Below are 16,887 nucleotides of genomic sequence, written 5' to 3'. Positions count from 1 at the left end.
AGGACATCAGGATACCCCCTACTCTTTACGAAGGATGCCCAGGTGATCTTTTATGAGCGCACAGAGAGAGTCGGGAACCCAGTTTTACATCTTATTCGAAGGACGACGCCATTCTTACAGCCACATCACAGGGTAAGCGCCCCCTGCTGGCCTCACCAGCACCTCTTCCAGCAGCCACCCAAGCTTTTCCAAGATGGTCTCCCATCTAAGTACTGGCCGGGCCTGAACAGGCTTAGCTGCAGGTGGGTGACCTGACCTGAAGTGCAGCTGGTAGAACCTCTTCTGCATAAATCTGTCATATTTCTCTCTCTAGCTGCCTTTTAGCTTCTTTAATAAGTTCGATTCCACAGACAAATGTAAAGGCAGAGACAAGAACAACTTTGAAGAAATGTCTGGAAACAAAATAAAAAATAATAATAAAGAGGAAATCCACTGAGTCGTCCACTGTGCTTCTGCCTGAATTTCACAATGCTTCTTTCGGAAGTGTTCCATCTATTTTGCAAATAAAAAGGTAGTTTAATTATAGACATCGACTAATGACATTTCTGAAAATGTCTCATGCAGCATCTTTAAATGTTAATGCTTTTTTTTTTTGCTCTGTTTTACTGTCTGACTGAATGGTTGCAAAATATAATTGTTAATAGGCAGGTATTTAATAATGGGGACAATGCAGAGCAATAAATCACAGCGGCTAGCCAAGGTCCTCGCCACTCACCTCATTACTACAAAAGTTCTCTTGTTTTTTTATTTCTGCTTTTATCTCCGCGTCGTCGTTATTTTTCTCTACCCGCTCTTGCAAGTCAAGCTCATGGGGTGCCATTACGGATGCCAGCCTCTTCAGGCACAACCCAGATGCCAACCAACCCTGAAGACAAGGCTGCAATTTGGAAAAAACATGTCCAGTCAAGTGAAGGGGGTCTGAACGCTTTCTGAAGACGCTCGCTCTACTTCAGCTCTCTGAGTTGGATTGTTTTTTCCATTACAGGGTCACGTGGGAGCTGAAGCCAAACCCACCAGTATCAGCAACAGCATCAACAACAACAACATTTATTTCTAGAGCATGTCTTCTTACAAATGATGAAACTCAAAGTGCTTTTACAAGATGAAGAAAGAAAAAAGAACAAATATAAAAATAAGATTAGGCAATACTAATTAAGATTAGGAGGACAGAAGAAAACAAAAAATAACTAACCCTAACCCTAATGTAACTGATCTCAATCAGTCCTCATGTAGCTTCACGTGGAAGAATTTGATGATGATGGTCATGAGGCCCCAGGTCTTCTATCCATCAATGAGTTGACAGCATGGTGCCTTGATTAGGTGGTCAGGGCGCAGATCACAACAACATAGAAAATCAGGAAAAAGAACAAAGAGAAAGCAGGGGTTAGTATGGATTGTGGAGCCACCAGGAATGATATTGATAATTCAACACATACATAGAATATCAGGGTAACACTAAAATGACGCTATGAGAAAGCCATGTTACAATAATGGGGTGTTATCAGTTTTTTAAAGTGCTCCACCGTATTAGCCTGGTGATTTTCTATCGGTCAGCTATTCCAGATTTGGGGTGCATAACAGCAGAAGGCCGCCCGCCTCACCACTTCTTTTAGGTTTAGCTCTTGGAATTCGAAGCAGACCCTCATTTGAAGATCTAAGGTTAAGACTTGGAGTGTAAGGTAACTGACATTCCAACATATAGGATAGAGCGAGATTATTTAAGGCAGGGGTTCTTAACCTGAGGTCTGTGGACCACTAGCCACAAGACCACCCAGCCCCCCTAACTTAAATGATCTCAATCAGTCCTCATGGTTTTCAGGCTTCATGTGGAAGAATTAGATGATGATGGTCATGTGGACCTCTGGCCTTCAATCCATCAATGGAGGACTGTATGGTGCCCTGATCAGGTGGTGGTGGCATATATCACCACCACAGAAAACCACAAAAAGAACAGCAGAGAAAGTAGGGGTGAGTACAGATTGTGGCGCCATGAATAATAATGATAATTCAATGCATATACAGAATACTAGGGCTACATTAACATGAAGCTATGAGAGAAGCATGTTAAAATAATGAGTTTTTAGCAGTTTTTAAAAGTGCTTCACTGTATTAGCCTGCAATTTTCTATCGGTAAACAGAAGAAGGCCACCCCACCACTTCTTTTAAGTTTGGCTCTTGGAATTCTATGCAGACCCTCAGATCGAAGGTTACGATTTGGAGTGTAAGGTGAGAGGCATTTTGAGATACAGGACTGAGCGAGATGATTGAAGGCTTTGTAAACCATGAGCAGGATTTTAAAGTCAATTCTAAACAGCACAGGTAACCAGTGTAGTGACACTAAGACTGGGGTGATGTGCTCAGGTTTTCTTTTCCTAGTTAAGATTCTGGCAGCTCCATTCTGCACTCGTAATCGATTGATGTCTTTTTTGGGTGGTACTGAGAGAAGCGCATTACAGTAATCTCGCCGACTAAAAACAAAAGCATGAACTCATTTTTCAGCATCTTGCAAAGTTATAAGGGGTCTAACTTTTGCTATATTTCTTAAGTGAAAAAATACTGTCCTGGTAATCTGATTAATATGTGATTTAAAATTCAGGTTAGCGTCAATAGTTACCCCTAAATTCTTTATCTCTGTCTTGATTTTTAAGCCTAATGCATCGAGTTTATTTCTAATACCCTCATTATATCCATTTTTGCCAATCACTAAGAATTCCATTTTCTCCTTATTTAGTTTGAGATAATGACTACTCATCCATTAAGAAACACAAATGAGACATTGGGGGTCAATGAGACAAGAGAGTCGGGGTCATCAGGAGCTATCGATAAATACAGTTGTGTGTTGTCAGTAGAGCTGTGGTAGCTCAAGTTATGCCTTGAGATAATCAGACCTCATGGAAGCATGGAGATCGAAAACAGCAGCAGACCCAGCAGAGACCCCTGTGGAACACCATATAGAATATCAGGGGTCTTTGAAGTATAATCACCACAGCTAACAAAGAATTTTCTACCCGTTAAGTAAAACTCAAACCAATTTAAGACACCATCAGTAGAACACAAAAAAATCGACTAGGAAGGTTACACTTGATTCAAATTGGGAAAGTTTCCAGTGACCAACATGTCTTCTAAATTAAGGGGGTAGTGGGGAGTGGGACAACACGGGGACCCAAAGAAAACCCACTGCCAAGGCAAGGAAATGTGCCAGGTTCCAATTAGTGGCAATCAGTATTGAAAGATGGGGGGGGCGCTATAGAGCCCCAAACCCCAGACACAACTGACACGCACACAGTCACAGGTTCAAATAACAGATTTGATTCTTCCAAATGCCTAAACACAATATACACTCCCCGGCCACTTTATTAGGTACACCGAGGTAGCACTGGGTTGGCCTTCAGAACTTGGCAGCATAGATTCGACAAGGTCTGGGATCATTCCTCAGATTTTGGTCCATATTTACATGACATTATCACACAGATGCTGCAGATTTGTCGGGTACATTTCCCAAAGCTGCCCTATTGGATTGAGATCTGGTTACTGTGAAGCCCATTTGAATCCAGTGAACTCCTTGTCATGTTTGAGATGATTTGAGCTTTTCTGACATGACGTGTTATCCTGCTGGAAGAAGCCATCAGAAGATGGCAGTCATAAAGGGATGGACACAGTCAGCAACAATACTCAGGTAGGCTGTGGCATTTTAATGATGCTCAGTTAGTACTAAGGGGCCCAAAGTGTGCCAAGAAAATATCCTCCACACCAAGCCTGAACTTTTAATACAAGGCAGGATGGATCCATGCTTTCATGTTGTTGATGCCAAATTCTGACCCTACCGGTGTGTTTTGTGTGATCAACGATCCCCTCAGTGATGCTGACAGTAGTCATGTAATTCCTGGAAGGTCCATCCTCGGTGTTACCACCCTGGTCCCAACAAAGATCCATCCAAACTGGTGCCACACTCTGCCATCCCTCATCATTCCACACAATATCTGCCACGTGGAACCTCAACAGGAAGTGGTGGTGTGATTGAGGGTTGCACACCCTCACTATTACAGATATCATCAACTCCTTTCAGCAGGCCCTTCCTTCCATGTATCAGAGATGGATGGCCATGACTTACTGTATGTACTGTATCTATGGGGACTGGGCGGTCTCATGGTCTGGAATCCTTACAGATTTTATTTTTTTCTCCAGCCGTATGGAGTTTTTTTTTTGTTTTTTCTGTCCCCCCCTGGCCATTGGACTTTACTCTTATTCTATGTTAATTAATGTTGACTTATTTTATTTTCTTACTGTGTCTTTTATTTTTCTATTCTTCATTATGTAAAGCACTTTGAGCTACTGTTTGTATGAAAATGTGCTATATAAATAAATGTTGTTGTTGTAAAAGATAGAAATAACACAAATGGACGTTTGGAGGAGTGTTTTAAGCATTTCACTTCACACTGTATGTACTCTGTGTAAAACTGTATGTTAGTCAGTCATTTTCTAACCAGCTTAGTCCTGAACAGGTTGTGGGGAGTGCCAGAGCCTATCCCAGCTAGCATAGGGTGCAAGGCAGGAGAAAACTCAGGACAGGGCATCGGCCCGTGGCATTTCTCAGATCTCAAGGAACAGAGTGGGACACGTACTGTAAACTCAAATGTGGCACTTGGTGCCACCGCCCACCTGCCAAGTTGTTTTGCCTGCCTAAGGTAAAGTCATCCCTGATGGAGGATCACAGGAATCGTGAGAAAGAGGGGTCCTTTCATCGCATTAGCACTATTTAAGCTGTGGAATGGCCAAATTGGGAAGGCAGCTTGAAGGCCGAGGTCACCACAACTTTAAACAAATCCAAATCATATTATGTGATATCATCTACTGTTAAATTCTACTCCCTACTTGGAAAATTTTTATTTGTATACTGTATTGAGGATTTGTTCTGTTCTGTGTATTGTATTATATTGACCCCCTTCTTTTTGACAACCACTGCACACCCAACCTACCTGGAAAGGGGTCTCTCTTTGAACTGCCTTTCCCGAGGTTTCTTCCATTTTTTCCCCACAAGGGTTTTTTTTGGGAGTTTTTCCTTGTTTTTTTAGAGAGTCAAGGCTGGGGGGGCTGTCTAAGAGCAGGGCCTGTTAAAGCCCATTGCGGTACTTCTTGTGTGATTTTGGGCTATACAAAAAATAAATTGTATTGTAATGTATGAAGGTCAGATGCTGGTAGCACAAAGTGCCTTGTTGTCCCACCAAGAAGCTGCATTACTTGTTCCCTCTCTCCATTTATCTTTTTTGTGTGCTGCTGTCCCATCCCCAGTCTGATCTGTAATCCTCCACCAGTGTAATTTGGTATTTTCTACAGTCAGTTGCAAATACCCAAGGGTTTCCCCAAAGGTTAGAATTATGGATATGAAATGTGAAGAATTCATCAGAATGCATTACTAGCATTGAGTGACTCACTCAGATCCCTAAAGGCAAGTCAGATTGAAGGCTTCAGTACTGTAATGATTTTGAACAGAGCAGAATGAGGGGTTTATAAACATGTGAAATGTTTTAAGTCTTGTATTTCAATAAAACCTTGTTATGAAAGGCCCCAAATATGGAAACATGTCTTCAAAATTAGAAGTAGTTTATGGGTCAGCGCCACTCAGACTTGGTGGGTGTGGGTCGCTGGGAAGCCGTGGAGAGTGTAATGAGAAAATTAGCCAATTGTTTGCTCATGTATAAATGTGAGCAACTTGGCTGGTTTTCTAATGGATACTCCATGGGTTGTAGAGAGAGAGAGAGAGAGAGAGAGAGAGCGCCAAGGCGGTGGATAGGAGAACAAGGCAAATCGACTGGGAGAACCCATGAACAGCGAGAGGGATGGGGCACTCCTGCTCCTACTGAAGTTTAACAGACTGTGCCCCATCCTACAGGCTCTTGGGATGGCAGTGAGACGATAAAGCCAAGCTTTAAGCATTCCAGCGGGTACCAGCAGAAGTAAGTGGCACAAAGGCTGATTGGCTGTTGACCACGCTTGGTGTCTCGGCCCTGCTGAGAACACCCAAGAGATGAGTGGGGTAAGCATAGAGGAGAATACAGAAGGGATTTTAACTCTGTGGTTTTGGTCTTGATTTATAACATATTTATTTGGATTTGTTTATAGATTAAAATTAATCTCCCATGACGTTTTTTTATTGGATTATTTATTTATGGAAGAACTGCACTGCACCTCATTCCATGAAAGTAATGTCCAATAAAAAAATCTGCACAAGGTACTTTTTGCACCGAACTTTGTTTTTTGTTTCATCATTACACTAATCCATCCTCGCAACATGACACTCAATATGCAGGGAAACGGGTTTTTTGGATGGATTGTTTTGTTATTGTTTTGTTCTTTAAGTAAATAAAGTTTGAAATTAATATCAACAGGAATGGGATACATCAGGACAAAGTTGAAAATCTTTGCTATAAATGAAGAGGAGGAAACGGCCGCAATAAGGTACATTTGTGAATTCTTTGGAAATAAACACATTTATGTATACATTTGCCTTCATATACGATGGATGCAAAGGTAAAGACATAAAATCATTTCTAAAGCTTTGACTGAAACCAAGAGCACTGTGGCCTCAATAATTGTGAAATGGATGATATTTTGGACCACCAGGACTCTTCCCTAGAATTGGCTGTCCAACCAAACTGAGTATGTGGACAATAAGGCTTTGGTCAAGGAGGTTACCCAGTACCCAATGTTCATTCTAAGAGTCTCAGAAGTCCTCTGTGGAGATGGGACGACCTGTCAGAAGGACAACATACTGTATTCATACTCCATTAATCAGGTGTTTAAGACAGAGTGAAAAACTCTCACTTAGTGTTTCCCAAACTGCATTTAAAGGACACTCTGATTTGATAAAACAAAAACTGAACTCTCTGGGCACAACTCCAAGCAATATGTTATCACCTGCCTAATATGGTGAAGCATGGTGGTGGCAGCGTCATGTTACGGGATGCTTCTCAGCAGCAGGGAGGGACAGTTAAACTGGTCAGGACTAAGGAAAAAAATAAATGAAGCTAAACTAGAGAGAGGTCACTGCCATAGCAGACGCCCCCATGAGGTCGGGGAGCCTCCAGACCCAAAGAGCCCCCCTTACCAGACCTTTCACAAAGGCAAGTCACAAAAATATGTATTACAAAAAAGAAAAAGTGGCGGCACGGTGGTAGCGCTGCTGTCTCACATTAAGGAGACTTGGGTTCACTTCCCAGGTCCTCCTTGCGAGGAGTTTGCATGTTCTCCCCGTGTCTGTGTGGGTTTCTGGTTTCCTCCCACAGTCCAAATACATGCAGGTTAGGTGCATCGGTGATCCTAAATTGTCCCTAGTGTGAGCTGGGTGTGTGTGCCCTGCGGTGGACTGGCACCCTGCCCGGGGTTTGTTTCCTGCCTTGCACCCTGGGATTGGCTCCAGCAGAGACACCCGTGACCCTGGAGCTAGGATATAGCAGTTTGGATAATGAATGGATGGAAAAAAAGAAAAAGTAAATTTTAAGGATAATAAACAATATGGGGGTGGGGGAAACCGTTTTGTTGTGTCACGTGATGTTTGAGGCAACAGACACTCGAATGCAAGAAAATCTGAATAATTTAGCTAGTGGACTATGAAGAGAGAAAAATAACTATAAACTCTGACCAAATCAAGCAACTGGTACAAAAGGTCATTGCCACACTACCAAAAAGAACATCTATGTTTAAAGAATCAGTTCAAGAGAGAACTGGCCAAATGTTGTCCTTGTCATAAACAGACGAGATTATTATACTGTACATTAGGAGACAAGCATCGCAGCAAGTGACAGGAATGGCTTCTTCCACTTGACATCTTACTATTTCAGTCGCGGTTCTTTAAAAAGATGTGCTGAGCTACCTAAGAACCCCAGACCCAGTGCAGAAATAAGCACATGCAGGATTTGAATTGAAATAAATAAGCTCACAAATGTTTCATTATTATATGTTAACGCCAAAGCAGGTTTACGTCCAAGTGCAAAAAATAGGCCAGGCACAACAGAGTTTTAATTTAGATTTTAAGCAATTGTACGGTTTCTGAGTTCAGCAGAGAGGCAAATGAGTTTGAAATACAAGAGAACACCCATGGAGCATCTTTCTTTGTCAGTAGATCCTTAGAAAAATTGTTAAATGCTTGTCAGTCTGAATTTTAGAGACGTATGATTCGGAAAATAACAAAAAAAAAAACAAAAAAAAAACAAAAACAAAATTGGTATAAAAAAATTTAGTAAAGTATTTACACTGCTCTCGTAATGACTGTTTTGCATCCAAACCATCCACATCACCCTCACCAGTTCAGTTTGCTGTCCTTTGGGCCACTTGTTTCTCTATATGAACACAGGCAGGGAAAAATGTGCTCAAACCAGCAACCCGGATCTTTTTTTGTGTGTGTCTCTTCCTTGCAATTGTACGCTGATGAATTGGCATGTGTAATGTACTGAAATGATGTGATGTAGAGGAGCAACAAGCATCATTTAGTGCATGCTGGACACATTCACAATGGACAGATTTGGATTAGTTGCAAAATCCATCTGAACAGTCAAAAAACAGACACATTGGGGTTGGGAGAAATCAGGAGAGGTGTGAGCGTAGCCTTAACAGACTTGCGCTTCTTCAGGCAGTACCCGTTTTAAGTCACCAACAGCATTCAAAAAAGCTGCATGCATGAAAATGCCAAGTATGGAAGCGTAACATCAAGGTTCTATTGTAAATGCTTTTTCAGATAATCACTTCCACCTTCATTATTATGCGATTTTGGGTAGTGGGTGTCCACAAATTCTTCACTAAGCCAGAGAAAGATTTTCAAAGAAAACTTGCTCCAGAGCACACTGGATTATTTTTTTCAGTACAACAACAACGTGAAGCACACAGTCAAGATAACGCTGGAGTGGTTTCAGGACGAGTCTCTGAATGTTTTGAAGGAGTCCAGCCAAAGCCATGACTTAACCCCACAGAACATGTGTGGAGACCCCTGAACATGGCAGCTTAAAAATGCTTCCCATCCAATCTAAATGGAGCTTGAGAGGATCTGTCAGGAAGAATGGGATAAACTGCCCAAATCCAGGTGTGGAAAGCCATTAGAGATTTTTTTTTAGAGATTTACCACAGATGGACTGAAATCTGGAAATGTCACCAAAGGGGATTCTACAAAGTACTGAATCAAGGGTTGAAATAATTATATGAATGAGAAATGTGAGTTTTTGATTTTTAATTAAATTTGCCAACCTTCCTGAATATATGCGGTCACTGTACCATTTTGGGTTATTGCATATAGATCGATGGGCAAAAATTGCAAATGTATCCTTTTAAAGTAAACCTATAACAAACGTACAGTAAGTGAAGGGGTCTGAATACTTTCTTTATCCCCTGTCAAGTTATGATAATGAACACACACAATCTGTTTTAACAAATCATGACCAAAATTATGGTATTGTTGTTGTACACAACGAACATATCATTCCAACATTCATAGTGCAAGCTGGAGAAAGCTTATGAACTCCTATGCTGACAAAAGCTAACTGGAGTCAGGATTTAACAAACGACGAGTCCAAGCAATGAAACAATACTAGAAGTTGGTTTAGAGCTTACTTTGACCAACCGAAAAAAAGATTCAATGTATACTTTCATAAGTCAATACTTATGATTTGTCATTAAAAAAATGATGTAATCTTCAGCTAACACAGAAAAACAGGTACTGTAGTTACAAAAGGTTAATATACCTTTTCTTGCAAGTGTAGTTATATATCATCTTATTCTTCAAACTAAAAAAAACAATTATTACTTTTCAAATGATTTTTTTTGTTGTTGATTCTTACAGAACTCAAATATGAAAAAGGTGACTCACTTCCTCAGCCTTCAACTAGAATACAATTCAAAAGCTTAAACATTAAAGGCTGCAAGTCAGTGCCATCCATTCCATCTGGTTTCAAATACCATGCATTCCACTAAGCAGCCTTATGAGGACCTGAAAGAAAACTGTAAAGAGTATTAAAGTAATCCTATAAATACTTCAGATAAAAGAAACATTAGCACAGTCATTAAACAAATAAGTCAAGCAGAGAAAACAGTACATCTCTTCTCAAGTACACCTTCATATCCTGTCCTAAAATTAAGAATACGAGAGACACAAGAGACATGATTGGAATTTTCCTACCTTCTCTTTAAAGCTCTTACACAGAGAAATTTTCATTTTGGAAATGTAATGCTGATGTTCAATACAGAGCAGTAAATAAATCAACACTATTTAGCTCATTTTACATCTCAGTGACAAAAAAACACACAACAGTTTCGGATATTAACTCCTTCCCTAAAAAATGTCTTAATGAGCCCCAATGTAAAAAGGTGAATATCCAACAAAAGTTAATGCCCACCTTTTATTTTTTAAACCAAGATCGTAAAGACCACTTGGTGTAAGAGTGCACCCCAAACTGCTGATAGCATTTAACATCTGCTTACAAATAGCCATTCTTTTACATTTTTCTAAGCAGTTTTGCTACTGATTCATCACACAGTTATTGACAGCACTCGGTAAGTAAAACTATTAAAAAATGAGGAGTGTTGATTTAAATTCTGCTATCTATTTAAATGATTTCTGAATTCTCTTGACTTGGACATCTTTAGGATTTTGTAGGTTTCTACTGTGTTTAAAAAATGAATCTACTTTGAAAAAAAAAAGCAGTAAAAATTAAAACAAGCCCACTTAGTACTTGCCTCATCTGTGTTAAAATGTTTACATAAAGTTCCCTTAGATAAACTAAACAAAGCAGAGTATTCATCAGTTCAAATCAAGAAAAAAGCAGCCTTTCAACATCTTAAGAATGTGTAGTTTATTTGTTATTTAACATAATTTTCTGTGAAGACTGAACAAAATTAAAAATACAAGTACATGCAGGTATATTTTTATGACTGATTATAAACATTTATCTTAACTTACTTTTTGTTTGAATGTTTCATAAGCACAAAAGCTAAAAACGCAAAATATGAACGGGAAGTAAAAAAATAATAATAAAACAAATAAACCCTGTCTGTGTTTTCATTATGTTTAAAACTGTTTTGTCTTTGTTCTAATTTGTAAATCAATGAAACAGACTGGCTATTTTTTTTGCATCTTTACAAAATAAATTTGGTATACTACTAATATCTTAGTAAGAGACCTTTACATCATTTTTAGCTGTAGATTCCATGGAAAGTACAACTTGATTCAGCTGACTTTAGGAAGTTAATTAATTTCTTTTATACTTTCTGGCTCTTCAGCTTCAATTGATTCCGATTCTGCCTTTACAGGATCCATACATGTATCTGTTTCAGGGGGTCGAATGTCCTCAGTTTCCTCGAGTTTTATTTCAGATTGGTCTACTCCTTCCTCTTCGATGATTTTAGTTGTTGACTCCTCTTCTTTCTTTTCTTCTTTATACATTTCAACTCCTAGCATTGCCAAGTAGTGAAATCGTTCATTTTTTGGCACAAAAGCAAATATACATGTCTTTCCTCTCCACCCGCACAATTCCATGGAACACTGTGGAGCAAGAGAGTCCCTGAAGAAAACAGACATACAAAGACATTTTATGATGCCCAAAATGAAATTAAATATTCTGTAAATTTAAACAGTACAAATAATTGCACAAATGTTAATCTCCAGTATTAACAATGCAAATAACTAAAAGTGAAAACGTTAAGAGTTTAATCATACTCTAACTTACATGAGAATTACAAATACAGCTAGACAGCCAGTACTGAATGTCACTACACAACATTTTACTAGAAAAGTTACAATTCACCATAAATGTACATTATGATATTGCCAGCATCAGCAATGCTTGCCAAAGTAATGTGTTAACAGCGACAACTGAAGCTTGCAATGATTGAGCAAAGTACAGTCTATTCACCTCTCACACTCTACAAATGAGCATGACAGGGAAAGCACAAAGACATTCATGTTTCTGCTTAATTCATAATGCAAAAATATATATAGTCTTCTTATATTGCTATATACAGTGTCAACAAAATTCCACATACCTTTTTAAAACTGACATTTAATAGCCTACTTCAGAGAACAAGTTAAACTATCAGAAAGCTATCTTCATTTTCTTTTTCCCGAGGTAGCATAAACCCACTCAAACATTGTTATGTTTTTTGATAGAAATTAACACTGTTTTATCATTGTGCCATTACATTTTAAAAATATAGCCAAGGCATTCCTAGAATTTCTAATTGCTGCTACTGCTTGAAATGACTGACTTAATTTTGTATTCACATATGACTGCAAAACCCCATTGTTAGCAGAAATTCATTCAGTGTCTTACTGGTAAGCTCTTAGTTTATCCTTAATCATGTATAAATGTTAATTGGTTATTAGAGACATTTCCAATTGCACTAGCACTACTGGAACATGTTGTTCTATTCATTTGGGTTGTAAAGTACTGGCATTCTTAGTCTCCATGTGTCAGATTGCCAAGAAACTATAGAATTATTATAAAGGTGTCTATTACATTCTTGAGAGAAGAGGGCAAACTGGACCTGACCAGAACAGGAAAAGATGTGTAACTGCATAAGAAGATAATGGCATCAGAATGTGAAGTTTGATTAAAAAACATCTTGCAGGTCATCAGTTGGCTTCTTCCTTAAATACAAATCAGTGTAAAGGGTCTGTCTTTTAAACTACAGATATGGTGGTCATATCCTCTTATGCAGTTGCCAATCTGGGCCTTCCCCTTCTTTATTTATCCTGGTTAGATCCAGTTTACCCTCTTCTCTCAAGAGAGTAGTAATAGATACCTTTGAATGAAATTTTCAGTTTCTCAGCAGTTTGTCCCATGGTATACATTTTCACTCTGCACAACAAAAAATATCCTAACATGTCACTTGAGAAAGCCGTTTTATTTTGCTATTTATGAACCAAGAACTGAACTCTTGGAATGTCAGGACCTTGCAACTCAAGTGATTACAACAACAGGTTTCAGTGGTGCTGATAGAGTTGGAAAAGTTTCTCTAATAACCAATTATCATATAAACATAACTAATTAAGGATATGCCAAGGGTCTTTACCATTAGGACACTGAAAGAATGACTGCTGAAAATGGGGATTTGCAGCCATATGGGAATAATAAGTTACAAAGCAGTCATTTCAAGCCATATTGAACCAATTTAATTGTATGTTGATAGAAAGGTACTCATTTTTATCAAAAATATGAACATTTCTGGGAGTGTCCAAAATTTTGAATGGTACTACATGTGTAGAGGAATAAGCTGCGCAGCCAAAATTCCCTGAAAATGGGAACCCCACAAAAATTAATTTTTTGTGAAAGGGACATGGATATGTACACTTTCAATAATGTGCAACCACAAGATGTTAATCAATATTCATAAACATTACCAGTTTCAATATGAACATTTGGGGTAAGAACTGAAGACTGTGTTTCATGCCTGTTCTGTTAAGCACCAATTGTAAGCCTCAGAGGGGAGAATCTGCTTTTTAAATTATAAAAAAAATGCTTTGCTTAAAAGTACAAGTTTGTGGGGGCACATTAATGTAATATGGCAGCATTAATGTAATATTAAAGTTATCCCAAAATGGTCAGAACTTGCAGCTGCAGTCATAGTGTGTTATGAAGGGGGTCTTGCTCTGCAACTGATTACCTTCACATTAATTCTTAAGATTCAGACTACAAAGAAAGAAAAAAAAATATATAGAGAAGATTTTTTTGCATCTCCTAAACCCCTACATGCACAATTTAAATATAAATTATGTTGTGAAAGACAAAAAAGGAATCCAAACAGAACATGTATTATTTTCAACAGATGTAAAAGTCACACTTACTGTGGATCAGGATTGTATCTTAAAACAACACTTCCCATGTCTACAAAGAAAATAAAACAAATTTTGAGACACTGCAAAATTGTCATTTCATTGTTTTAATAAGTTACATGTTAATCAATCAATGTGCAATTGTGTTTTAAATTGTTCGTTAGAGATGTAGCCACCTGTATTTTTTTAGATTGCATTTATAGACTGACAAATACATTTTCGCTTATATAACAACATTTGGTTACCACAAGCATTCATTTATACAGTGCATCCAGAAAGTATTCACAGCACATCACTTTTTCCACATTTTGTTATGTTACAGCCTTATTCCAAAATGGATTAAATTCATTTTTCCTCAGAATTCTACACACAATACCCAATAATGACGTGAAAAATGTTTACTTGAGATTTTTGCAAATGTAAATTGCGAGACAAAGCCCTTATCAGTTGACATCCAGAGACAAGCTCCAACAAAAGACTAAGGTTGCTGTCAGGTGTCTGATTCTATAAAATGTGAGAAGGTTCTGGTTACAGAGAGAAGCCAAGAACTTAGCAACTGACAAGAAACTGGCCCATGACAATATTGAACCAAATTTCTAATGATGTGCTGCCTAGATATTACCTGCCTGTACCCTGACAGCTGATTCAGCATTAAACACTCTAATAAGCGAGAGGTGCATGTGTGTGAGGAAAGAATTAAGTGAATAATGAAGCCAGCAAAATGAACCACCAATTTTATAGGGAGTGTTTCACATGAAAACAACTCAGATCCTAGTAGACAGATTTCGTCAGTCTTAATATAGAGAAACTCTCTGTGCATCTTTAATTTTACATTTATCCAATAACTACTACTGATAGCTAAACAGACCACAATTAAAATAAAGGAAATGCCAGCACAAGCATAGTTGTGTAAAAAAAAAAAATAAATAAAAAATTATATATATATATATATATATATATATATATATATATATATATATATATATATATATATATATATATATATATATATATATATATATGGCAAAAGCCCTCACTGACTCATCACTAATTCTCCAACTTCCCGTGTAGGTAGAAGGCTGAAATTTGGCAGGCTCATTCCTTACAGCTTACTTACAAAAGTTGGGCAAGTTTCATTTCGAAATTCTACGCGTAATGGTCATAACTGGAACCTATTTTTCTCCATATAATGTAATGGAGTTGAGCTCGATGGCCGTGGGGGGCGGAGTTTTGTGTGACATCACACCTCCCAAATAATCACGTGAACTGACTGTCAACTCAGTACGTAGAAAACAAGGAAGAGCTCCAAAAAGCGCTGAAGAAAACATGCATTATACAATTGAGAAGGCAGCGAAACAATAAGAAGCGACCGAGTCACACATACAACCATATTCATGAGTACATTTACTTCGGAAACAAAGCACGTTGTAAACCTAAAGTTTAAATTAAAGTTCATAGACAGGCTGCCGCTGGCGTTTGTCATGCCCACGGCTAATGCGGGATACAAGTTTAATGAGAGGACGCAGGATATAAACGAGAGTTTTGATCACTTTGTAACTAAGTTAAAATTACTGGTGAAGGGTTGTGCTTATGCAAATTCCGAGAGACTATCTTTGTGCGGGGATTGACAGTTAAGACGGGTGGGAGATGCAGCTAACACAGTCTTGAGGAACCAAGTTTGTGACGCTGCCACATGATGTACACAGAGCTACAAAAATGTAACAGTCGGAAGAAAGCGCGTTGCTACGACCGATTGGAGGAAAATTTCATTTCAAAAGCCTTGATAAAAGCATGGTTTTGTGCGCACACACACATTATATATATATATATATATATATATATATATATATATATATATATGTGGATGTATATGTGTGGATGTATATGTATATATATGTTTATGTGTGTATATATATTGATTTTCATGAAACTCGGTAGACATTTCTCAATGGTCAACTAAAAATACTGTAGGGTTAAATCAGCCCTAACCCGCCCCATTCTGGGTAGGGTGGGGGCCTGATCTTACGGTCTTGTATGCATGTTATCATTCAGCTGACACTCGGAATGACCACCAGAGGGCGAACTGGAGGTGACTTCCAGCATTCTTTATGTTTGAGCACCACCGTGCCCCTGTTGCTTTTCAAATTAAATAGATTTGGCTGGTTTCAGAGCGTCAACTGGATGATAACATACATACAACCGCAAGACAAGGAAATTAGCGAGTCTTTATTGTTTGCTATTTTTACTTTTAAAGTTGTGAGACTTTAATTTTCCTCCCGGACAACGCTGGGTATTTCAGCTAGTGTTATATAAACAATGACTCACACCAACTACTCTGCGACTCTGCTATTATTTTGTTTTTAGTTGTAGAGGATGGGCTGTTTGTGCAGGAGAGCTGACACCAATGAATGCTCATCCAGAAGTACAATCAACAGAATGTAGAAATGAAGAATAAGGAACACGCATGTTATGAAACTGTTAAGCAGAAAAGAGACTTGTGATGTCTCATGTTTTATATACTAAATCGATCGCCTACTAAACCCAGGTAACTCAAAGGAATGCCTCCTAAGTACTTCCAGTAAAACCTGTGAGGCTATCATTGTATGTTTTAATCAAAAAATTAATGATATTAGAAATAACATAATATATCCCTCCAACACTAAGGATCCTCCTAAACCCCAGCATTCTGTTATAAACAAATTAAACTCTTTCACTAGGATAGATTTACCTGATTTACAAAAAATAATATCTCAATTAAAATCCTCCACCTGCATCCTTGATCCAATTCCAACAAGGTTTTTCAAAGAAGTATCGGGCGTGCTAATTGACAATATTCTTGACATAGTAAATTCGTCATTAGATACGGGGGTCTTCCCAGACTGTCTTAAGACTGCTGTAGTTAAACCCCTTCTTAAGAAACATAATCTTGCCCCCTCGGCTCTTGAAAATTTTAGACCCATCTCTAACCTGCCTCTCTTAAGTAAAGTTCTAGAGAAGGCAGTCATTATGCAGTTAAATAACCACCTCAATAAACCTGCTATTCTGGATAAATTTCAGCCGGGTTTTAGAACAAA

General features: G+C 38.3%; 1 protein-coding gene across 1 annotated transcript in view; it reads right to left on the bottom strand.

Annotated features, from left to right (window-relative positions):
* Positions 1 to 11,026: 11,026 nt before the first annotated feature.
* The window catches only part of nsun2 (NOP2/Sun RNA methyltransferase 2), a 46,682-nt gene continuing 40,821 nt past the window's right edge, over positions 11,027 to 16,887 (bottom strand). Inside the window, exons 18-19 of the mRNA XM_039736710.1 lie at positions 13,826 to 13,865; positions 11,027 to 11,543 (exon numbers count right to left, since the gene is read on the bottom strand). Coding sequence (XP_039592644.1) covers positions 11,228 to 11,543; positions 13,826 to 13,865 — 356 coding nt within the window. The 3' untranslated portion in view covers positions 11,027 to 11,227. The remainder of the gene's footprint in view (positions 11,544 to 13,825; positions 13,866 to 16,887) is intronic.

This window comes from Polypterus senegalus, chromosome 15 (genome assembly GCF_016835505.1).
Source record: "Polypterus senegalus isolate Bchr_013 chromosome 15, ASM1683550v1, whole genome shotgun sequence".
NCBI lineage: Eukaryota > Metazoa > Chordata > Cladistia > Polypteriformes > Polypteridae > Polypterus > Polypterus senegalus.
The sequence above is the reverse complement of the archived record's forward strand: the minus strand, read 5'-3'. Positions and strand labels throughout refer to the sequence as shown.